Genomic DNA, 24,316 nt, shown 5'->3' on the forward strand with positions numbered 1-24,316 from the left:
GCACTTTTTCATGTGTCTGTTGGCCATTTGGATGTCTTCTTTGCAGAAATGTCTGTTCATGTCTTCTGCCCATTTCTTGATTGGATCATTTGTTCTTTGGGTGTTGAGTTTGAGAAGTTCTTTATAGATTTTGGATACTAGCCCTTTATCTGATATGTCATTTGCAAATATCTTCTCCCATTCTGTTGGTTGTCTTTTGGTTTTGTTGACTGTTTCCTTTGCTGTGCAAAAGCTTTTTATCCTGATGAAGTCCCAATAGTTCATTTTTGCCCTTGCTTCCCTGTCTTTGGAGACGTGTCTAGCGGCCAAGGTCACAGAGATTGCTGTCTGTGTTCTCTACGATTTTGATGGATTCCTGTTTCACTTTCATCCATTTTGAGTCTATTTTTGTGTATGGTTTAAGGAAATGGTCCAGTTTCATTCTTCTGCATGTGGCTGTTCAGTTTTCCCAACTGAACATTTGTTGAAGAGACTGTCTTTTTTCCATTGGACATTCTTCCCTGCCTTGTCAAAGATTAGTTGACCATAGAGTTGAGGGTCCGTTTCTGGGTTCTCTATTCTGTTCCATTGATCTATGTGTCTGTTTTTGTGCCAGTACCATACTGTCCTGATGATTATAGCTTTGTCATAGAGCTTGAAGTCCGGAATTGTGATGCCACCAGCTTTGCTTTTCTTTTTTCAACCTTCCTTTGGTTCTTTGGGGTCTTTTCTGTGAAAATGTTGATGGCATTTTGATAGGGATTGCACTGAATGTGTAGATTGCTCTGGGCAGCATAGACATTTTAACAGTATTTGTTCTTCTAATCCATGAGCACGGAACATTTTTCTGTTTCTTTATGGAGATGACGTTGTTTTAAATAGGAAGAATGAGCCAAGGTAGTAAAGAGGAGGGATCGGGGCGAGCCCGAGGAAAGGGGTGGTCTGGTTCAGAGCCCGAGTGACTTGCTTCGCTCCTCTCTCTCCCGGGATCGGCTGCTCCGTGTCACGGGTTCTGGCCTCTCTCTCCCTACAGCTTGTGAATGTGACCCCCAGGGCTCATTGAGTTCCGTCTGCGACCCCAATGGAGGCCAGTGCCAGTGCCGGCCGAATGTGGTTGGAAGAACCTGCGACAGATGTGCTCCTGGCACCTTTGGCTTTGGCCCCAGTGGATGCAAACGTAAGTTAATCAGAACTGTAATGTATTCACTGAGGTGAATCTGAGAAATACCGGTGTGGGTTCTGTGGCTCCGGAAGGTGGGGCATCGCTCCACAAACCGATCACCCGAGCACGGGGTTCTTCTCTCTGGGGTGGGTTTGCATTGAAGGAGTTTCTCAGGGTGGTTCCCCCGTTGCCTCTTTCTTCAGCTTGTGAGTGCCACCTGCAAGGATCTGTCAATGCCTTCTGCCACCCCATCACCGGCCAATGCCAGTGTTTCCAGGGCGTGTACACTCGGCAGTGTGACCAGTGCCTACCCGGGTACTGGGGCTTCCCGAGCTGCCAGCCCTGCCAGTGTAACGGCCACGCCGATGACTGCGACTCAGCGACGGGGGCCTGCCTGGGCTGCCAGGACTACACCACGGGGCACAACTGTGAAAGGTACGTGCTCACCTCCTCTCCAAAGTAAAGAGAAGGAGATGGTTTTGGGCTGAGCGGACGGCATCTTAGACAAACACAAGGCAGAATGTCTACCAGATTCCAGAAGGCTCGTTCATTTCCGACCAGCTCCGTATTTCCTAGGAACTCATTCCATTACTGGGCGCGCCTTTAGTTGATACCTTCTGTGTGCCGGGCGCCATGTTGGTGCTGGGATACGGCAGAGAACAAACATGAGCTGCCCCCCTTGGAGCGTCATCCGGAGGTCAGCCTAGATCTGGACAGAAATCCTCGGTCTCAGCAGATTCTCACCTAGGATGAGCGTTCTGAAATGTGAATGCCTCATTTGGGTCAAAATAGAAACCACATCCAAATAGAATTTGGCATTTTAGACAGCTCTATTTTTTGAAACACTTTCATGCAGCTCCAGCTTCCAGGAGGCCACATAAAATGTGCAAAAGTAGACCTGTTTTCCAGTTAGCAAATTAATTGAATAATTATTACGGATGTAAAGGGCACTACGCTAGATACAGCAAAAGAGGACCTAGAATGTGCCCCTAATAACATTACGGCCAAGCTCAGTAGATAATAATCCACATGATGAAATTACATGCCGACTTAGACTGTTCATTCCTAATGAAAGATCTGCGACGAGAACTGCTTTTTTTGGAGTAATGGTCTCCACCTTTCATCTCAGTTAACATGCATCCACTCTATCTGGGACTTCTGTTTTTAAAATGTCAGCAAATGCCTCAGTGCAAAAATTGTTGATCAGATGAAAGAGAAATTGCCAGTGGAAATTGAATATATGATCAACTTATGTTGGGAAGACATGCGTGGAAGCAAATATGGGGTTTTCAGCTTTGTGCTAGAGTGCTGTTCAAGAATTTAGAGGTTCCAAGGGTGCCTGGGTGGCTCGGTCCATTAGGCCTCTGCCTTCGGCTCAGGTCTGATCTCAGGGTCCTGGGATCGAGCCCCGTCTCGGGCTCCGGGCTCAGCGGGGAGTCTGCTTCTCCCTCTCCCTCTCCCTCTCCCTCTCCCTCTGTGTGCTTTCTCTCTCTCTCTCTCTCTCAAATAAATAAATAAATCTTAAAAAAAAAAAAAAGAATTTGGAGGTTCCAGTAACTACTCCTTTGAATGAAAGTTATTCCTTCCAAGCACAAAATTGCCTTGTAAGAAGATAATAAGGAAACAGTTATTAATATATTAATGTCATCTCTTTTTTTCTGCATTAAGATTTTCATTATTGTTCTTTGGGAGATGGAGAATGAGTTCAAAAGAGACAGACAGATAAGAAAATGAGATTAAAAAGAACAAGAGGGTGAGGCAGGGAACACAGGTGGTCGTCCACCACGCGGGTGTGAAATCCAGCACAGGCAGTGGGGGGAGCGGGGGCGGGCAATGTGGCATGACCAGCATCCCGTGCGAAGAGCTGGCCTGATATTTGTGACTGTTTGGATTTTATTTGTAAAGCGTTTTGTTTCTTGTAGGAAAATGCGAAAGGGTGTGGGAGGGGAAAAACGTTTAGTCCTACATTTGGATGACAAAAAGTATCTGGGATTCTGTGAGGCAACTTCTCCTCATTCTTTTCTTCATTGCAAGATGATCAGAGTTTCAGTCCTGTGAATTCAAGCAGCCGCTCTGGGCTCAGCTCATTCCCAAGGGGGGGATGGAGGGAGAGGCAGGAAATGAACACTCAGTTTCTATCATGAGGTATTTGGATTTATTTCACCTAGAAAAGTCTTCTAGAAAACTTTCTCAGAACTCGTTGTACAAACTTGCTTCATCTCTGCTGACTTTCCCAGCACATAATTGGAGGACGTGTTCTTGTATCCTGTCTGTGTCTAATTAAATAGAACGTTAATCTCCTCTGAACAGCTTTCCCTTCTCTTTCTTCATCTCCTTCCCCTCTCCCCATTTAAAAAAATATTACCCATTTCAAAAGAAAAAAAGCAAAAATACCCCCCCCAAAAAAAAACCCAAATAACAAAAACCATGACAAACAAAATGAATTGGAAATCCTCAGACCTCAGGTTCAGTTCTGCTTCTAACCTGTTCCATAGCCCTGGGTGAGTTAGCTCACCTCTCCGAGTGTCCAGCCATCTGCTGATAGAATAGGTTGGATTAGATGATCTCCAAAGTTCCTTCACCCTTTGTTACAGGAAGAAAAAGTAACCCCAAATCAACCAGTCATGTTGAGAAATGTTGAAAAGCAGCATCCCATAGTAAAAGAATGCCTTGCTACAAGTCAGGAGGCTGAATTCAAATCCTGGCTCATTACATACTGTGTGAGCCTTGCAGGTCATTTAACCTCCGTGGGTTCCTGATCTGTAAGGAGAGGAGGTGGGAGTCGGTAAATGACCTCCCTCTTGCCTCTCCTAGTTTGAAACCACCTGACAGACACAGGAGTCCTGCAGCTGGAGAGCGTCCTTATCAGCTTTGTCACTGGTGAAGGCTGGAATGCGGAACAAGCCCCCATGGGCTTGCTAACTCATCACCCCTCCCAGGCAGGGGCAGACAGACAGACAACCACATACTGCCTTCCTGCACCCCCCCCGCCACGCCCACCTCCTTCCCCAGACTCTTTAATGCAAGGCAGAATGCTCAGGGCAGGCGGGCAGGCAGCTGATAGGACAACAGGGGGCACGTGAGGAGATGTACCTCTTCTTCTGGGGAGGAGTGAGTGAGGGTCCTAATGCAGTGCCCCTGCACGTGTGATCCCCAGACGAGCAGCATCAGCGTCACACGGGAGTGACTAAGTCAGAAATGGAGGGATGAGCCCGGCAACCTGTTTTAACAAGCCCTCCAAGGGATTCTGATTGGAGTGAACATTGGAGAACCGCCGCCCTCATGGAAAATCTTCCAAGTGGAAATAGGAGGAATGGGGGGTGAATGTTCGTAAGCAGAGAACACGGTTTCTTGGACTCTTTCTTGTAACGGGTTTCTTACAATGGTGGTTCATGGCCCTCTCTCCTCTGGGCCTGATGCAGGTGCTTGGCCGGTTACTATGGCGATCCCATCATCGGGTCAGGAGATCACTGCCGCCCTTGTCCTTGCCCAGACGGTCCCGACAGCGGACGCCAGTTCGCCAATAGCTGTTATCAGGACCCCGTGACTTTGCAGCTGGCTTGTGTCTGTAATCCTGGGCACATCGGTAAGTAAGGTCCAGACTTCCGGAGGAAAGGACATGTCTTTCTGAGTTTTAGTTGTGCATGAAGGAAAAAGATGAAGAGTGCGACAATTTAGTATCATGTTTACCAACCTTAATTAAAACCGAAGGGAACGTGACATACAAAAGATGCTCTTTTCCCTGTTTGGCACGTGGAGTAAATTCTTGAGTGTCGGCGATGATGCTCTAAGAGCAGGAGAGCAAGCGCACTTGAATCCCTGAGTGAGTCCCCTTCCCCAGCTCCCGGCAGAAGAGGCTCAACGTGGTGAGGTGGCCACATAGTGGGCAGAAGGAAGAGCAGAACTTCATCCCCAGACACCTGAATTAGCCAAACTTGATATGTTCTTTGTTGTCGATTACACTCCCGGGCTCTGCCGAGCCTTACGGAGTGGACTTAACTTGTGATCACTCCCTCTCATTTCCTCCTTGATGCCACGGTTTCAGATATTAGTGATGCCTTGCCGTAGTTCAGAAACACTGGCCCAGATTTCAGGCCCTCTTTCCCGCTAATGACATGGTCACCCCGGGCTCGGCCAGGAGCCCAGCACCTCCTGGGCCGGCGCTCTCGGCAGGAGTGTCGGGGGGGCGGGACGTGTCAGTCAGCAAGCCGAACGGCTTGTGCTTGGTCCCTAGGCTCCAGGTGTGATGACTGTGCCCCAGGCTTCTTTGGCAATCCCTCGGACGTGGGGGGCGCCTGTCAGCCTTGCCAGTGTCACCACAACATCGACACGACCGACCCGGAAGCCTGCGACAAGGAGACGGGGAGGTGCCTCAAGTGCCTGTACCACACGGAGGGGGAGCAGTGCCAGGTCTGCCGGTCCGGGTACTATGGGGACGCCCTCCGGCAGGACTGTCGAAGTAAGCTCGGCTTCCCTTTGCCCGCCTTTCGATGATTTCCACCGCCTTCTTCACTGTCGGGGATGTTCTTCTTCGGGTGTCTGTTTCCTCTGGGAAAACACCTGACAAGCTTTTTCTTGGACAAAAGAAGGAGGAGATTGACCCTTTCTTTTTGTTACATCCTCGTTTTCTGGCAGGACTGAAGTCTCAAGATGTGGCTCAGTGCCTGAGGGAGGGAACCCAAAGGAAACTGCAGCTGTGTCAGAAATCAGTGCCACCCAATAGAGTGCGTTGATTTTATGTTCTGCCCGTGAACTTGCCGCCGGGCCAGGACGTGGAGGTCCTAAGTACCCACTCTGGTCGGCACCTTTCCTCCTGCCGTCGGTGGGTGGAGCCTGCCTGCCTGAGTGGGAGAAGGAAGGAACATCTCTCCAGTGTCTCCTGCAGAATTCCTCCTTTCTCTCTTAGCAGGAGATCAGTCAGCATCTCCTCCTGCGGAGGCCGCGCCCCTAGGCCCCCCTGTTTATACAGACACGTGGGGAATGTGGAGGGTCAGCAGGACTGGTCCTTACCCGCTCGCGGGGCCTCCACCTGCCTTGTCTGACACATCCGTTACTGCTGCTCCCTGCCGAGGGTTTGAAGTCCTGACATCCCAAGTCCCACGGCATATTTTTTTGTTATTTCCAGTTAAGTCCTTAATTTTAACATGATTCGCCAGCAGCTTATTAAAACTCTTGAGTATTTCAGAAATGCTGGTAGGCAAAATGTGTCCTGATCTGCCTGGGAAACGTCAGAACTGTCTACGTTGTAAGAATTTCTGAAGAACAGCAGTTTTAGTGGGGTTTTTCTGGTTTTGTTGTTTTGGTTTTTTGTGTGTTTTTGTTTTGTTTTTATTTTTGTTTTTTGTTTTTGGGTTTTTTTTTAAATCATTTCCATTCCTTTCCCTCTTTTTTTTTTTTTAAGATTTTATTTATTTATTTGACAGAGAGAGAGAGACAGAGAGCACAAGCAGGGGGAGCTACAGAAGGAGAGGGAGAAGCAGGCTCCCCACTGAGCAGGGAGCCCAATGCAGGGCTCGATCCCAGGACCCTGGGGTCCTGACCTGAGCTGAAGGCAGACGCTTAACCGACTGAGCCACCCAGGCGCCCCCGTTCCTTTCCCTCTTGTTTGCATCTCCAGGCCAAAACCTGGGGAGGGCCGATCTTAGCCATTAGAACGTAGCTAACTTCCGTATCATCTGCGTATTTCACGGATTCTAGGAGCTTGTTGAGTGTAAGTAAATGGGATCGCACCGTTCGTTTCCAGAGTGTGTCTGCAATACCCTGGGCACGGGGCAGGAGCACTGCAACGGCTCCGACTGCCGGTGCGACAGAACCACGGGCCAGTGCCTGTGTCTTCCCAATGTGCTCGGGCAGAACTGCGACCGCTGTGCGCCTGACACCTGGCAGCTGGCCAGCGGGACCGGCTGTGACCCGTGCGGCTGCGATCCCGCTCATTCCTTCGGGCCGTCGTGCAACGAGGTGAGGCGCTGTGGCCGGGGACGAGGCCGTGTGGCGTGAGGACTCCCCTTTAGGAGTCCGGGGTGGGGGGTGGCGAGCCCATTCGGTGGCTTTGCCCCAGTTAGAGGAGGGCCCCCCACCTCCTCGCGGCCAGGGCGCGCAGCCCGGCTACCGCAACACCGACCGGGGGTCAGGCCCTCCCATCAGGATGCACAGGTGTGTGCTGTTTTTCATCCACACCTGGCTGCTGCCGAACCAGACTCCCTGCTTAGCGATACGGCCTGAAAGGAAGCACGTGGCCATATCAGCACGGTAAGTTGTGCTCTTGCTTCCTGACACACCCTGAGAGCGACGTGTCCCCACGGCAGGCGCGTCGCAGGAGGCCTAGGCTCACTGGCAGCGTGTGAAGAAACCCGCAGATGAAGCGTGACGTGCTCTGGCCCTTTCCACCGCTCGTTGCTGGAGAGCAGTCAGAGGCCGGCAGGGGCCCTGGGCACCCGGGGGGCGGGGGGGACGTCAGAGCCCGAGGGGGCTTCTCTGCTTGAGTCCCGCGCCCGCCGGCCCGTGTGACCGGGCTGTGTCTTGTGGCCGCAGTTCACGGGACAGTGTCAGTGCATGCCCGGCTTCGGAGGCCGCACCTGCAGCGAGTGCCAGGAGCTCTTCTGGGGAGACCCCAACGTGGAGTGCCGAGGTGAGCCGCGGGTGTTCTCGGGGGGTGCCGGGCGGGCCGGAGGCAACACACGTGTGCCGCAGCTCTTTGTACCAGGGAGTTGGTTTGTAGGTCTCGTGACAAAAACAGTTCGAGCTCATTGTTCAGAGAACAATCTAACAGATCCTGCCCCATGGAAGGGCAGGTCGTAAAGGGCGAGCTGCTGACTTCCAGCTCCATCCCCCGAGGGAGGGGGGTAGGGGAGTCTTTGTCTCTGCACAAGGGCATGCATGCACCATGAAGACACACGGAATGGCTTTTTCACATGCTTTGGCCCAGATGGGCTCATCTTAATGACCTCGTTCTGCAAACTGATTTTTCCCCCTCCCGTGAACAGTACCTTTTGGCCGGCTTCCTTGTCAGCACACGCAGAGTTAAATGTGGTTCTGGTCGGCTCGTGTGGTTCCAGTGTGTCCAGTAGACTCTGCTGATAGTTAAGGCCCTCGGCGCATGTGCGGTAGCATGCTGTCCCCACCGGTGGGAACCGGAGGGCCATATCCCAGCATCGCTCTGCACAACAGAGGAGGAGGTGACAGGAGCCCCAAGTCTGTTAAATGTGAATAAAAGCCAGATTTTCACTTAGGCTTATGACAAACAAGAGTATGAGGGAAAACTTGACGACTTCTTCAGAAGAAAAACTTGTTAAAATCATGTGGATCGTAAGGATTGCTTAATTCTCGTGCTGTTGCAGTTTTGGTTTTGACCTGCCAGGTATTTTTTCGGATCTTAAAGCAAAAGCATTTGTAGGAAGGATTTTCATAGACTGCTTCTATTCTGGTGTACTAGTCTTTCTTTCCTGCTTGGGTTGTCTTCCCCACTTTTCAAGCTTATAAGTACAGATAACTATCTTTGCAGTTTTTTAACCGTTCTTCCATGTATTTTCCTTGTGACACATCTGAAATGATCAGTCCCTATTGGACTCTAAATAAAAAGTGAGCTTTTTCTTTTTTGGAGACAGCTGTGGCAAGAAATGATACAGAGCTTCAAGCTAGTGGTTCACTGAGTATCTCCTATCAAAGATGAGAAACAGAGATACTACGTGTTCCTTCAGAGTCCACCCATCTGTTCCTTAACAGGGAGGCAAACTTCAGTGGACAAGGCCTGAATACAAGGCATATGATCTGTTATTTCAGTGAAGGCTTAGCCAGAAGGGTTTGTACCAACATCTCAGGTGAAGGTTTGTTCCACAGAAATGATTACAGTGTGGATGAGCAGGTGCTCCTTCCTTCATCGGCCATTAGTCCAGATGTTGGTTTTTCATGGGATCTCATTTTCTCATTTCCACGAGAAGGTCTGCGACATTCAATGGGATGCCTGCTCCAGGCTGTCTCCCGCAAGTAACATCCTGTTTAAAATAGGGTTTCTCCGGGGCTCCAATCACTCTCCTGGCAGATTCCTCAATCTTGTAATGCCCCAAGGGCTTGACTTGCTCCAGATAATGGTTCTATCATCGCTTATAGCCCGATTCCACCAGCATGTGTCATTGGCAAAATAGCTTTGGCCACCAAAGCTTGCTGACCTTTCGCTCCATCTCAGCTTTGTGAGCATGAAAAGCCCGTTCCCCGAGTTAGTCAATCAGAGAATTGTTCATTTAGTGCTCAGAACTTTACCCCTCACCCTTTTATCCTCAAACTTTCAGCTCTAAATCTGCTAGAGCAATTGCGGCTTATAGGAACAGTATCAGCTTGTTCTGGTCAAAAGTTAGATCATGTTTTAGCAACTTTGCAAAGAGGGAAATCCATGGCATCCGTGTCCACCAACTACTTTGTGGTATCCAGAAAAAATGTCAGCCTGTTACATAAGAAACTGTTGGGACCCAAATGTTTTTGACGACCTGGGTGAACTGGAGAAAGCTCCTAACCTGCAAAGTTTCCAGAGACAGAATCGGGACTTAGCCATGGGGAGGTCATGGCCGCCACTGGGCCTTGTGTGAACAGGATGGCAGCGAGGCAGGGCTAGTATGATCGGATGAGGCAGGGCCAAAATGCAGCAGCACATGGAGATCAGGGCCCCGGATGAACTGGAATATGGTCACAAATGGAAATGGGGGGACAGGGTCCGACAATGAGCAGGGACGAGAATAGGTGTCATCCAAAATCAGATGCAACCATGGGGAAAGAATGGGACTACTTTTCTTAAGAATAGGTAATTAATTGCCCAATGGTCTTCAATGTCAAGTCTTCCAGGGCACAGATTGAGACTTTCTGGTGCCATTTGGTAAACAGCATGCTTCCAGGAAGGCTTAAGGTCATAGCGAAGTTTTCTCCTTATGGAAAAAAATGTAGTTGTGTGAAAGACAAATGAATGGAGCCTCAGACTTATGACTTGTTGAATGTTCCTATTGTCCAGGCGGGTTGGGGCTCTTGGCCAGTCGTCCAAGTCTGAACAAGCCCACCACTGTGCTGGGGATGGAGAGAATCCCATCCACCCACCAGTGAACGTGCCGGAGAAAACCTCAGCTCCAAGCTCTCCATTGTGCTCTTTGGGAGTCAAAGGGTCACACGAGGAATCTTTCTGTTGATTCATAGATAGCAAAGGGAGGGCTCTGGCTGTTGGAAAAGGCCAGTGTCTCTTAAATCAGCACAAATGGGAAATGTGGGCCATAGGTGAGAGGCCCATCATGCTTATTTCTCATTTCAAATTGTTTTTAATAGAGAAATGAAGTGCATTCCTTTGCTCAGACTTGAATTTTTAAGACACTTGTATTCTTTTCTCAGGCTGGGATTCATTTACCGCTACCCACCTTATTCTTTATTTGCAGCATGACTTGGGAAATCAGATTTAATTCGATTCTTTAGAGGGCCACAAATACTCTTGTTAGTAGAGGGAAGGCTTATCTTACATGATCCTAATCACAGCACGTGTGTCCCCTGCAGGGCAGTCCCGGCCAGGCCAGGGGCGGGCAAACCCAGCCCACTGCCTGTGCGGTGCGTTTGTGTCTGATCTGTGGCCCGCAAAGCCTAACTATGTCCTGTCCAGGCCTTTATAGAGAAAGTTTGATGAGCCAGGGGGCTCATTTCTGCAAGTGAAATCATTACTTCCCACCTTTCGTCCCCAGACCGAAGTTAGCAAGGCCAAAGAAATAAATAAATAAAATGGTGGGACTGAGGAGGTAGAGAATTTAAAGCAAAATCACATTCCTTTTTTAAAGATTTTATTTATTTGAGAGAGAAAGAGAGCATGAGCAGGGGGAGGGGCAAAGGGAGAGGGAGAAGCAGGCTCCTCTCCGAGCAGGGATCCCAATGCGGGGCTCGATCCCAGGACCCCAGGATCATGACCTGAGCTGAAGGCAGCTGCTTAACCAACTGAGCCACCCAGGTGCTCCCAAAATCACATTTAAATATTGAAAAGAAGAGCCGTATGTACCCCAGTGTTCATAGCAGCAATGTCCGCAGTAGCCAAACTGTGGAAAGAGCTGAGATGCCCTTCAACTGATGACTGGATAAAGATGTGGTCCATATATACAATGGAATATTACTCAGCCATCAGAAAGGATGAATACCCAACTTTTACATCAACATGGATGGGACTGGAGGAGATTATGTTAAGCGAAATAAGTCAAGCAGAGAAAGACAATTATCATATGGTTTCACTTATTTGTGGAACATAAGGAATAACATGGAGGACATTAGGAGAAGGAAGGGAAAAATGAAGGGGGGATATCGGAGGGGAAGACGAACCATGAGAGACTATGGACTCTGAGAAACAAACTGAGGGTTCTAGAAGGAAGGGGGGTGGGGGGATGGGTTAGCCTGGTGATGGGTGTTAAGGAGGGCACGTACTGAATGGAGCACTGGGTGTTATACGCAAACAATGAATCCTGGAACACTACATCAAAAACTAATGATGTATGGTGACTAACATAACATAATAAAATTAAATTTAAAAAATCACATTTAAGAGACTAGAAAATTTAAATTTCCCTTACAGTAAAGTAGAACTGCCTAGGTAGAGGATCCGTGAAACTTTGGGCAGTAGAGCTAATCCTGGAGTCCCTACTCTGAGGCAGGGTCCATGATAGAATAACCCCGTTACCTAATTGTAGGACATAGTACTTTCTCCAGGCAGGCTGGATACCAGCACAGAGCCGAGCGTGCACTCGGCCTCATGGGGCGGGGACCCAGCAAAGAAGCATGGCCCCCTGGGCACCAGGCTCCGGCAGGCCCCGTGAGGAAATGGCGCACGTAGGGTAACCTGATGGCAAGAAGCAGGAAGAGAGGGGTATAGACCTTTCCAACTGTCCCAGGAGGGCCAGATCCATAGGAACTGGAGTCATGCAGCAAGGTTGCATGGAAAAGGTTAGCTGTAGGGGCCGTTTGCACTTGTGTGTGTGCTGAGCACTTGTAGGGATGTTAAATACATATTCTTGCTTTTATCCTTACAACTAATCATCTATGAGGATAAATATAACCTCCACTTCACAGCTGAGAAATCTTAGGCTCAGAGAAGTTAAGTGACTTGCCCAAAAACCGCAGGTGAGGGCCGAGCTGGGCTCTGAAGCCAGGCCTGTGTGGCCCAATGTCCCTGTTCTTTCCACAGGCCTGGAGGGTCCTTGATGACAGGTTTTTATTTTTTTTAAAGATTTTTTTTATTCAGGGGCGCCTGGGTGGCTCAGTCAGTTAAGCGTCTGCCTCCGGCTCAGGTCATGATCCCAGGGTCCTGGGATCGAGCCCCGCATCGGACTCCCTGCTCCATGGAAAGCCTGATTCTCCCTCTCCCACTCCCCCTGCTTGTGTTCCCTCTCTTGCTGTGTCTCTCTCTGTCAAATAAATAAATTAAAAAAAAAAAAAGATTTTCTTTATTCATTTGACAGAGAGAGAGAGCAAGCACAAGTAGGCAGAACCAGAGGGAGAGGGAGAAGCAGGCTTCCTGCAGAGCAGGGAGCCCAATGCAGGGCTCGATCCCAGGACCCTGGGATCATGACCTGAGCCGGAGGCAGATGCTTAACCGACGGAGCCCCCCAGGCGCCCCAGATGACAGGTTTTGAGAGAGGAATTCTTGCCCTGGCTAGAGGTCAATAAGGGCAACATGCAGCGTGACTTGGGGAATCAGATTTAATTAGATTCTCTAGAGGGCCACAAATACTCTTGTTAGTAGTGGGGGGCGGGGGCGCCCTCAGGAAACCATGTACTGGGGACCCATGGGGGCGATTCGGTTTCACTAGACTATGGAAGCCTTGACTGCCAGGCCTTCAGCTGTTGGAGGGGCCTGGAGGAGGAGCGGGACGGATGGAAAGAAAGCAGGAAGTTAAACCTACTGATTAAGAGGCACACAGGCTAATGTTTCCTGTTCTGGGATTGACTTGCTAGTGTTTTCTTCTAGGCCTCAATATCTGTAAATTGGGTGCATTATTCTTCATGTACTAGCTCTTAGAGATCATGTTTTTAAACGATGAGAAAATTTAGTAGAAACAAAGGAAACCTACTGACCGCATAGCCGAGAATGTATGTGCAGGGGAAGGTGGAATTCTTAATGGCTCATGACAGTCATTACGGGTTCATTTTTAAAATGCTAGTCTTCATCTTCATGACTTGTTCATCTTAAAGATCAGGCCACAACTTTTGCTAAATACTTTCTTCTTTTCAAGAGAAAGTTTTCGATCCTCTGCCAGAGAATCCCATTTCTTAAAGCAGGCTGAGCTGTCGGTCCACTTAGACCCCTAGCCCTTCCTCTGAAGAGAGGAGAACAACCACTGGCCTCGTCAGAGACCATGGGCATAGTTTGTAAGTTTTAGATCCCAGCGATTGTGAGCTGGGATTGGAGGGTCTCCTTCATAATTTCAGTGTCCGTGACATTTTCAGTTGTCAGGTGAGAACCAACCTTTCTGCTTCAGCGGGAAGTACTTTTGGGGGGGGTGTCTTTGTACAAAGTGGTACACATGGGCCTTCCCATGTTTGCGTCCCAGGCGTCCCCAGGAGAGGAGCAGTTCTGGAAGCACGTGTCCACGGGAGCTTAGCGGTTTCCCCCACTTCAGTTTGAAAACCTGATACAGTGTAGTCCTTTGGTGACCTTCCAGAGAAAGTTCAGGCTGGAAGTGTTCAGTGATGAAACTGCAGTCCAGCCATCTGTGAAATTTGACTCTACTTTTTCAGTTAGAGGAAAGGGGTGTTGGTTAGCTTAGCTAACCCGGTCCTGTCTCCTGGAGAGAGCCGGAGCTCTGCCTGCCCTTGGAGCGCTGGCCCGGACTTCTCTCCACAGAGGAGAAAGCCTTCACGGGAGTGCACCTGCCTTTTAAATCCTACAGTTTGGGGCCCGTGTTCGCCCCCTCAAAGATGCCCCTTACAGAATGAGAGTAAGAAAATGAAAAATTATTAGAGAAATTAAAAAATGGACCCATCCCTTGCCCCAAGTATGAATCCAGTGAGAACCTTTTTAGGACTGAATTAATGTGTGCCTTTGCATTATCTATGGGAAAGAAAGAATTTTCTAACCAAACTAAATGTGCCCCATCTGCCTCAGTTGTCCCAAACCTAGGAGAGAGAATCAAGTAGGCACAGGTCTCCTGGGCCACCTAGGCCCCACATGGCTCTGCTCACTGGGGCCAGCAGGGCCGAAGCAGACTGAGCAATCCCATTGTTTACAAATGGCGTCATGCATTCCTCTTCTTACATAGGTCATGAGGTTCGTGCGTCAGCCCGCACTGGCCTACTCCCAAAGTCATGACTGCGGCAGCTCCACTCTTTGAAGGATGAACACACACACATTCTCCACCAACCCCCCCCCCGCCCCCTCCTTCCCTTCCCCATTCTCGCCCTCCCCCCCTTCTCTCTCACCCCTACAAGCACACATTAACATACAAAAGGAAGGCTAGAACAGCTGGGGAACTAACAGAGGGTCAGCAAGCACTTGTCAACTGTTAGAAATGCAAATTCTCAAGTCCCACCCAGACCTACGGATTCGGATTCGAATGTGAGGGGACGGGAGGAGGGAAGCAGTCTGTGTTTCGTGGACCCTCCAGGTGATCCCGATGTACGCCCAAGTGTGACAGGCTAGGACCTAGATGACCCACGTAACTTCTAGCTTTCTGAAAGATGACTGAATTTTACCAAACGACATCGGAAATCCATTCCTAAAGTGTAAACAATGTAAACTCTTCATCATCAAATTTCTTACTGTTCTTCTGATCCTCAGAAACTGTTGAAAGCAGCAGTTTCTGACACCTTTCCCATTATTTCTCTTGGGTGTCTCCCACTATTCCACTGGGGAAAGAGTCTGTGGTCAAATGAGTTTGGGATACAACTGGGTAAAAACGACACGAAACGAGGTTTCTCCTGCCGAACTCCTCTGAGCCTTCAATGTGCTGATGTTTGTTTGGAATCTTCCAGAGGAGAATGTCTTTCCTGAACTTACTGATCACAGAACCCTTCTCTCCAGGAACATGTCCTAGAAATAACGGTGCAGGGAACACGCTTGAAGTGATTCACAGCTCGCTCAAGCTGCTCCCTGACTCGTAAGAATGACCCCAAAAGCATAGGAAAAATCAAAGTGCCAGAAGTGCCTGGAAAGAAACAATATGCATAAGGAAAAAAAAGTTTAGTTTTGAAAACCCAAGGCATGAAGGGAATGCTATGTTTTCAACCCAAAAGTTGAAGACTGGAATATTCCATAGTTTAAATCTTTGAAAAAAATCATGATGTTATTGGCAAGTATACAAAGATAAACAGAAGGCCATGACAGCTTTTTGTTTCCCAGTGGAAATGTGGTCAGGCTTCGCTCTGGGCAGCAAACTACCAGACACTTGCCTGACTGAAAGTCATGATGATGAAACTGTCCGTCGAGCGCTCACTATGAACTGGACATTCCTCTAAGCACTTTGGAATTAAGCTATTCCGTATCCTGAAAGCGAGCCTATGGGGTAGATACAGTTATTACCCCATCTTACAGATGTGAAGTCAGTGACTCGGTTTCCTCAGTGCACAGCTCAGGGTTGCATAGCTGGGGGGTGGGGAAGGCAGGATGGGCAGCCGCCAGGCAGTCGGAGCCTTCTCACCCCACCGCTGCACTCCTCAGACCTGCTGCCCGGGCGCGGGGAGGCCAGTGGCCAAGGAAGGCAATGAGGGATTAAACTAGCAATAGAAGGCGGGCTGTGGCAAGGGTCACAGGAACGGACGACAGGCGCATCTCTCTGGGTTTAGAGGGTAGAGGCTAGTGAGCAAATCTCAGGACCATCAGTGAAACTGGTTCTGGAAGATGTTTCCTTAGAAAGACTTTCGGAGACCAAGAGCAGCTGTTGACTCAAGACGGTTTTACAACACTATCTGAGAGCATGAATGTGTTGTGTTTTGCCACAGTCAAAATTACGTTTTTAGGAGGATGATTTTTTTTTTTTAAGTTTTTTTTATTAACATGTAATGTATTATTTGTTTCAGAGGTACAGGTCTGTGATTCAACAGTCTCACACAATTCACAGCGCTCACCATAGCACATACCCTCCCCAATGTCCATCACCCAGCCACCCCATCCCTCCCACCCCCCACCACTCCAGCAACCCTCAGTTTGTTTCCTGAGACTAAGAGTAGGAAGATGATTTTGTTTTAGTGGGGTATGTAAATGTCCCTTGCGTGCCTGTACTGAAAATGAAGTTAGAACCTCAGTTGGCAAAGACTGTTGAGCACCAATGAACCCTGTGCTTGGTGCTGAGAATGGAAACAGTGGTTTCAGATGGACTCCTACCCTTGGAATCCTCGGGGAAATAATATATTTGTTTTGGGGGGGGGGCTTTTTGATATTTTTTATATCCCCCACCTTTTCCCCGAAAGGATTTAAGGCCAGAGATATTTGTACGGGCCTTTTGTTTTTCAGACACTATACAAATACTGTGAAATATCAAGTGTTGATATAAAAATAAGTTAATCCCGGGGCACCTGGGTGGCTCAGTGGGTTAAGCGTCCAACTCTTGACTTTGGCCCAGGTCAGGATCTCAGGGTTGTGACACTGAGCCCGGTGACCGGCTCCACACTCAGTCAGTTGGCTTGAGGTTCTCCCTCTCCCTCTGCCCCTCCCCCCCAAAATAAATAAATAAATCCTTAAAAAAAATAAGTTAATCTCCTGCAATTTGGGGCTCTAAGCCAGGATTCAATGGCACAGGCATTGTGATAAGTAATGTGAGCCAAGGTCCTTTACCAGTTGGTTCTGGCTAAGATGCCAGCCCGGTCGGGCCAGTGAGAAGTTGGGGCTGATCGGCTCCCGGGTTCCTTCTCTCACTTCTGACATTTCCTGAGCCTGTGCTCGTAGCGCTGGGGCTGGTTTTCACAGTGGCAGATACCCACACGCTATACTTCATTGAAAGCCTTTAAACTAGATACTTAGAATGCCTGTGACTTCATTGTCATTGAGTTTTCTTTTTATCAAGTTTGTTGCATTTCAGCAAGTATTCGCCATTCTGTTTGGTGACCAGGTCGGGTGAGGGATGTTAGGAGTTGTCCCTTAGTGTCGTCAGGATGTCACCTGAGTTGTCTGCACTGACAGCATCTGTGGGGAAGTCAAAGTCAAAGGGAGGCAGAGGTGGGCCAGAGTTTAAGAGCACAGACTGGAGTTGCAATAGGCTGAACTTGAATCCTGGCCCAGCCATTTCCTGGCTGTAAGACTTGGGGCAAGTCACCTCTCCCGTAAGGTTCAGTGACACGGCGCATGTAAACCATTTCTGCAACACCAGGCACGATAAGTGTCACCCTAAAAAAATTACTAGTGTTACTGTTACTAAGCGGTTATCGAGTGTCCAGGTAATGCCTGGACTGGAGGACGCCGCCGCTCTAGTCTCTCCGAGCCTTTGGTAGACACGTGACTGCGGCTTCTGCATGCCGAGTCTTGTCGCGGAGGTCTGTGATCTGGTGGATCACCAGTGCTGTTTCCCTTCCAGCCTGCGACTGTGACCCCAGGGGCATTGAGACACCACAGTGTGACCAGTCCACTGGCCAGTGCATCTGCGTCGAGGGGGTCGAGGGTCCACGCTGTGACAAGTGCACGCGCGGGTACTCGGGGGTCTTCCCCGACTGCGCTCCCTGCCACCAGTGCTTTGCTCTCTGGGACGTGATCATCGCCGAGTTGACCAATCGGACCCAGAAGTTCCTGGAGAAAGCCAAGGCCTTGAAGATCAGCGGTGTGATCGGGCCATACCGGGAGACGGTGGACTCGGTGGAGAAAAAAGTCAATGAGATCAGAGACATCCTGGCCCAGAGCCCTGCCGCGGAGCCGCTGAAAAACATTGGGGATCTCTTTGAGGAAGCGGAGTAAGTAGTCCCTGAGCCAGGGAAGGCGCTCACAGTATTGTTTCAACCTGCTGAGAGATGCCCAGGCGTGGTGCCTCCATCAGAAGGCATGGTGTGCCCTGTGAGTGAACTCGGAGGCCGGGTCATTGGCTTTCCAGCAGTCTTCACTCTGGGCATTTGGGCGAGTGAACACTGACCAAATTGCAGAGGCTGCAGAATAGACTGTGTGCGGGTCCTGTTCAGCGCTCCTCTTTGCGAACGGTGCTCCGAGCTAGCAGAATGGCAAGGACATTGGCTTCAGAGACAGAGGCTCCGTAAATGAGCCGTAGCTTGGTTAGTTGCTAGGCTTGAGAATTTGAATGACTCACTTAGGCTGCGTCTCTCTCTTCCCTCCTCCAGAGGAGGGGAAGGCAGTATTTACCTTTACCTTACAGAGCAGCAGAAGGATTGATCTGTGAAATGATAGTGTAATTGCCAAAAACACGATGAATAGAAGTCGTCGTTCCTACGCTTTGCTCCTAACCAGGAAATCCATTCCCACAGCAAGACCCCTGCTGCCAAGTCCTTCCTGCAGCTCCGCCGCCGCTTGGCTAGAGCAGTGCTCCCCTCTGTAATTAGAACAAATTCTCCTCAGTGAAAAATTCTCCTCGTAGCCCTTCTCCGGGTTATCCTCTCTGCCTGGTGTCTATTTTGCCAGTGAAAGCAGAGAGAACTGAGCTCTGAGTGATGCTCAACTTCTCGGGGCTCATTTTTCGACCATTTCTCCTGCTCCCAAACACCCCCACTCCCTTCCCACATTTTCTGTGTGAAGGGACGGGAATCAGCCTCTCTAGGAAGCCAGACGGACTTTTCATCTCCACACTGTGAGCAGCAAGCTGCAAGGGATCAGCTGACATGCGCTCAGGCACCTTGTGGGAGGCCCTTCCTGGACCTTCTGGATTTCAAGTAGCTGGTCCCTTGGTTTCAGGCCGGAGGTTTCATGTCCAAGACCATGGGGTGGCCCAGAGTGCTGGGAAATGTCTGATGCGGCGATAGCGCATTTAATGAGGAATCTTAGCTCATTAGAGTTCTGGACGGTGCACAGCTCAGTCTCCTAACACGTAGCGATAACAAGTTCTGGAAGGCTGTGGTCCAAGCACAAGCCCATTTAGGACCTGATTCTTGGCCTTGGTCTCACGCACCCAAGGGAGAAACTCAAGTTGGGTGTCCTTTGAGAGCCTGCCAGAGGAGGGATTACATTCCCGAAATGGCTCTGTTGCTCCCCTCACTAGTCCTCTAATTGGAGAGATTGTAATCATCCCAGGGAAACTGGTTTCATTAATCTTTTTTCAACACAACATCCGAAGGTGGGTGTCTTAGGATCCAAAGTGGCATTACTAAAAAAATACACAGTGTTAGATTTGATTTCTTTAAAAATCGTAACATTGTAGGAGAGCTGAGAAGAAAACCAAAGCCTTCCGTGAATCAGCAGGTGAACAGAAGAAAGCACTGAAAAAAGAAACTATATTATAATTGTCTCAGGAAAAAGTGGTGGGGTTTATAAAATGTAATTTAACCTACAAATCCTTTGAAGTACTTTTTGAGTTGGGTCATGGTTTTATCTCAGCCTTAAATGGCGTTTTTCAAATGGCCCCCAGCCTTTTAGCCCCCACTATGTTTTCCCAGTGTTTTTTTATACTGACTAGTATTTCCCTGAGGAGACAATGAATTAGGTGACCCAGTAAAGCCCAGAGCCGAGGTCTTCTCAAATATTGTTTTCTTTGTTATAATATATACATATACACACACACATACATGCATACACACACACTGTATTTATAAGTAATGTACAAATAGATGCTTAAAATACAGCTTTGGGGATGTGAAATACAGAAGAAAATGCAGTTGGGTTTAGATTCCAAATGAAATATTGTGAAAGCTAACTGCGTATCGAGTCCATCCTGGTAGATACTACCTCCTTTCTTATGAGAAATAAAAGGGTTGCGTGTTGGTGGAAGTAGGAGGGTCCTTGGATGGGACCTTGCCACCGGGGGAGGTATATGAAAAGCTGTGGGCGGGTCCCGGGGTTCCTGGTGGCTGTGAGGCTTCCTTTCTGCACGTCCCATCTTGACGGTGATCCCTGAGGTTCAGATAAGAGCATTTCTCGGCAGGTGGCCGGGAAGTATAATTCTACACTGGAGTCCTTTATGTCTTTTGAGTTGTGGGACTGTCTGGACTTGACGCTGCTTACATTCAGAGCTGGAGCTCCAGGCCCTGGACCTTTGCTCAGGTGCTCAGAATCCCTTCAGGAACTTCCGCCACAGCTGGTTGGTGCTTCTGTGTTTTTCTTCAAAGTCTTGGAAGAAAGGAAAATTGTTAGATTCGGTACAGTCTCTTAATGATGAAGAGAGTAAAACCAGGACTTGGAAATAGTTAGAAAGTACGGAATTGGTTTGAAAACTCCGAGTAAGGGGTACAGGATTTGTAGAAAATATAAAAACGAGACTTCAGAACTCCCCTTTGGTTTATTTTACTTAGGCAAACTTCTCCTCCCCTTTACAGGAAATTAACCAAAGATGTTTCGGAAAAGATGGCTCAAGTAGAAGTGAGACTGTCTGACACAGCTTCGCAAAGCAACAGCACAGCCAGAGAACTAGATGCTCTGCAGGCAGAAGCGGAAGGCCTAGACAACACGGTGAAAGAGCTTGCTGAGCAATTGGAATTTATCAAAAACTCAGATATTCGGGGTGAGCATTTTTTTGTGCAAATATGCAGTCCCAGACAATGGATTCAACACACTGTCTGACCCTCTAGTGCGGCACTTTCAGAATAAAATTTAGTGCTTTCTAATCATCTTAGAGCTTTTTCTCACCAAGTCTCTGGCACAGGTAAGGATTAAGGCCCCCGGTCACAAATGTGTGACCTGGGACTCGGAGAGCCTAAGACCCGGGAGAGGTTCCGTGGAGTGAGCAGCAGAATGGCATCCGGTTCCTGATTTGTTTTCAGTGGATGGTTTAACCTCCTTGGCATTTCTTGGAAATGGGCTCTTGTGAAAAGTTGAGAAATCACATTGATATTTCAGCAAATTCTTTTATATTCAAGAATGTTGCCTGGTCAGGGAAGAATTTTTGCAGCGTCAGATCCCACTAACCATCTTATTCTACGCACAACCCTTTATTTTTCTGGCTAGGTCCTCAAAGCCACAGTATGCCATGCTGTTTTATATATGTCATACTAGCCATTTGAGTGGCTCTGAATAGTTAAATGAGTAGGAAAAGGGAAGAAAAAATATCTGGGTATGTAATCCGCGGGCCGCCTGATGCTGTTGGCTGTTGACTGAGAACTGGAAGATCGCCTGTTTGCAGAAACATCTGCATGACTGAGTTAATTTTGCATCCAGATGTTTGGCATCCTCCAGAGCCAGAATAGCTGCTAATGGGACACAGTGTAGCCATTGCTCATGAGGGGAAAGTTATGTTTCTTCCTAAAGATTTTAGTCCTTGAATTTTAGAGCGAAATCGTACAGTGAGTTTTGGGGCAGACACCAGATACGGCCGTCGCGTCCTGAGCCTGAGCACACGAGGTTCCACTGTGGGCGATGCCATTCTGTGCCCTAGGTGCCTTGGATACCATTACCCGGTACTTCCAGATGTCTGTAGCGGCAGAGGAGAGGGTGAACGCCTCCACCACAGACCCCAACAGCACCGTGGAGCAGTCGGCGCTCACCCGGGACCGAGTCGAAGACTTGATGATGGAGCGAGAAGCCCAGTTCAGAGAAAAACAAGAGGAACAGGCCCGCCTTCTGGATGAACTGGCAGGCAAACTACAAAGTCTGGACCTTTCAGCGGCTGCCGAAATGGTGAGGTTTTTGAGGGTTTGGCCCCAAGGCTAGGATGCAATAGGAAGAGAAACGACCCTGTTTTGTCTATAATCCTGTTCACTTTGCAAGTGAACCAGCGGGAGTGAAACCGGTCTCTAGTCTCTGGACCACCTATGGGTACCCACCATCCAGCCAGATCAAAACAACATCTGCCTTTCCACACCCCCCCTCTTTCCCCACAAACCCCCACCCCCACCCCCGGGTTCCAGAGGTTTCTCTGTGATACAAAGAATCAGGACTACTTTCCCAGACTGTTACACTGACTTGCTGACTTCCTATTCAAATTTGAACCCTTTAGACTGTGGACATTTCTTTTTTTACATAGTTCTAATTTGACGTGCAAACTCCCTTTTCCATGGAGCAGTTTCAGGAACCATTCTGGGAGGGACTTGAAAAAATTAAGGGAGCAAAAGAATTTTTCCCTTGGTGTAAATTAGAATGTTCCTTTGTTCCAGTAACTTTACCTGGTGAAGATTAACCCTGAGACCAACCGCGAAAGTAGATTCATTTCCCAGAAGCTTTTAGAGAGTAACTCTGGAGCCAAACGAAATTGAGTAGTGAGTTTAATGAAGATCCGGCAGAAGGCCAAAAAAAGCCAAACTCTGCCTGTTTTGTCCTCTTGTTTCCTTACTGTTTTTCAGGGAAGGACACCTACTGAGAGAATTTGGAGGGTATTGTTTATAGACTAAGGCTTGTGGTCTCTTAGCTTAGGAACACAGAGGAACAGTAATAGCAAGAGGCAGGTGGATGCAGAGAAGCCAAGGGGACAGTGCAGGCTTCCTTGGGATTTTGTCTTTAGTGAAAAGCCCCCTCCCCTCCCTCCCTGCCTCCTTACCTTGCCCATCTCACGTTCTCTGCAGTTGGCAAAAACACACTGTCGCCGCTACTGTATTGTGCCAAACGTAATTGCTGCCTACAGGGTTATAGATTCTCTTATCACACATTATAGCACGTAGTGGGACTAGGGAGTAAGGTAGATCTCCTGTCATGGTTTAATAGAAACCTGGGGGCCCAGAGCAGTGTGCCCACTGCGCTTTGTAGGGCACAGAGTAACTCTACAGGCGTGGGATGACAGCTCTCTCAGTCTTTCCTTTCGGGATTGATTCCTTAGAAATTCCAATAAAAACCAGTAATCACAAATAAAATCCACGCAGTAAAGCGAAAGCAGCTGAGCGTGCTGAAGGATGTTTGCTTTGCAACAGAGGGTAGTGAGGGAGTGGGGGGCCATGTGAATGGGTGCCCTTTCCCCGTGGTTGCTTTTCCATCGGGTGAGCTAACCTTGGGGTTGGCCAGCTTCTGGTTGCTCATTGGATGTATGCAGTTCTCCTCTGCGATCTCTCTTTACGGGTTCCATACTGACAGTTCTTGGATAGAGAGGTTTTTGTCCCTTTGTGTTTTTCAAGTACCTTCAGTTCTTTGTTTTGTGTATATTTAGCTAGACCCATGCCATTTTTTTCATGCCTGCGGCTGAAATAAAACAGATCTCCTCGTGTGTTGTCAGAGTGTTTTTAGAAAGCATCCCTGAGCCCTTAGGCTTCCCTTCTTAAGGCCCCTGTTCTTCTAGAGCACGCAGAATAAACTTTCTTCTCTGAAGCTTTTTATATGCTATAAACCAGATACATGAAAGTCTATTATTTTGAGACACACTGGGATTATAATTATCATAAAATTATTAGTCTAAGGAGTTGACTGTTTATTCAAAAACTACTTTTTCCTTGTCGGGGAGCATTACCTGCTTTTCACTATCTCTGTTCAACGTGAGAGGACAGCTCCACAGTTTTCTCCCTGCTCAGCCTTTTCCATCATATGGCAAACTTATCATTTATCCGTTTGCGTGTGTATGCCATGGCCAGGCTCGGATCTTTGGAAGTTTCTGATAGGTAAGGAAGAGGAGTATGGGGAGGGAGAACTGGGCGGGGTGGGGGGGGGTTGCTTATTTGTAAAAGTTAAATCTACCTTTGTTCCGTTTTCTGTTTCCCTTTCACATCTGGAATGTTCTCCCACTTCCCTGCTCAAATCCCACCAGCCAGCTCATCCTTCCCCGATGACTACAAGCCTCCGTGGTCTCTCTCCTTTGTCTGCTTTCCTTCCTACTTACAGCACATGACCTCCTCTTGGCTGTTTTATGGAGAGTGAGCCTGTCTTCCTCACTAGATCGGAAGGTACTGAAAGGCCAGACAAGAGCCTTCTAGGTCACTCTACGGACCAGGACAGTTTCTCAATACCTTTTTTTTTTTTTAGTCCAGTGATTTAGGATAAAGGGGAAGCATTCTTTTGCTCTCCTGTTGGCAGATTTCAGCCTCACAGCAGATCAGTTTGCACCCCACGCAGCACCCAGATGGCATTCCAGCTCATCGGGGCAGAGGGCACTGGTGAAGCGTCGTAAACTCGGTTTCCTTGGCAGTGAGTAGGTTAGCTTACCTAAGCTCTGTGCTCCTCTCCCCGCTCCCCCCCCACCCGAG

At 48.7% G+C, this 24,316-nt stretch overlaps 1 protein-coding gene and 1 long non-coding RNA gene across 3 annotated transcripts in view; one reads left to right on the plus strand and one right to left on the minus strand.

Annotated features, from left to right (window-relative positions):
• LAMB1 (laminin subunit beta 1) overlaps positions 1–24,316 on the plus strand; it is a 71,591-nt gene that overhangs the window by 39,030 nt on the left and 8,245 nt on the right. Inside the window, exons 19-27 of the mRNA XM_036083986.2 lie at positions 1,013–1,156; positions 1,345–1,576; positions 4,564–4,727; positions 5,376–5,600; positions 6,885–7,099; positions 7,673–7,769; positions 17,647–18,016; positions 20,537–20,721; positions 21,592–21,833. Coding sequence (XP_035939879.1) covers positions 1,013–1,156; positions 1,345–1,576; positions 4,564–4,727; positions 5,376–5,600; positions 6,885–7,099; positions 7,673–7,769; positions 17,647–18,016; positions 20,537–20,721; positions 21,592–21,833 — 1,874 coding nt within the window. The remainder of the gene's footprint in view (positions 1–1,012; positions 1,157–1,344; positions 1,577–4,563; positions 4,728–5,375; positions 5,601–6,884; positions 7,100–7,672; positions 7,770–17,646; positions 18,017–20,536; positions 20,722–21,591; positions 21,834–24,316) is intronic.
• Positions 19,735–24,291, minus strand: LOC118530495 (uncharacterized). 2 transcript variants are annotated; one of them, XR_013443075.1, is made up of 2 exons: positions 22,690–24,291; positions 19,735–20,330 (listed from the first exon to the last, which is right to left on the minus strand). It is a non-coding gene; the product is annotated as an uncharacterized LOC118530495 (long non-coding RNA). The 2 variants fall into 2 exon arrangements; XR_004914687.2 differs by lacking the exon at positions 22,690–24,291 and adding an exon at positions 20,847–21,610.

This window comes from Halichoerus grypus, chromosome 12 (assembly GCF_964656455.1).
Source record: "Halichoerus grypus chromosome 12, mHalGry1.hap1.1, whole genome shotgun sequence".
Lineage (NCBI taxonomy): Eukaryota > Metazoa > Chordata > Mammalia > Carnivora > Phocidae > Halichoerus > Halichoerus grypus.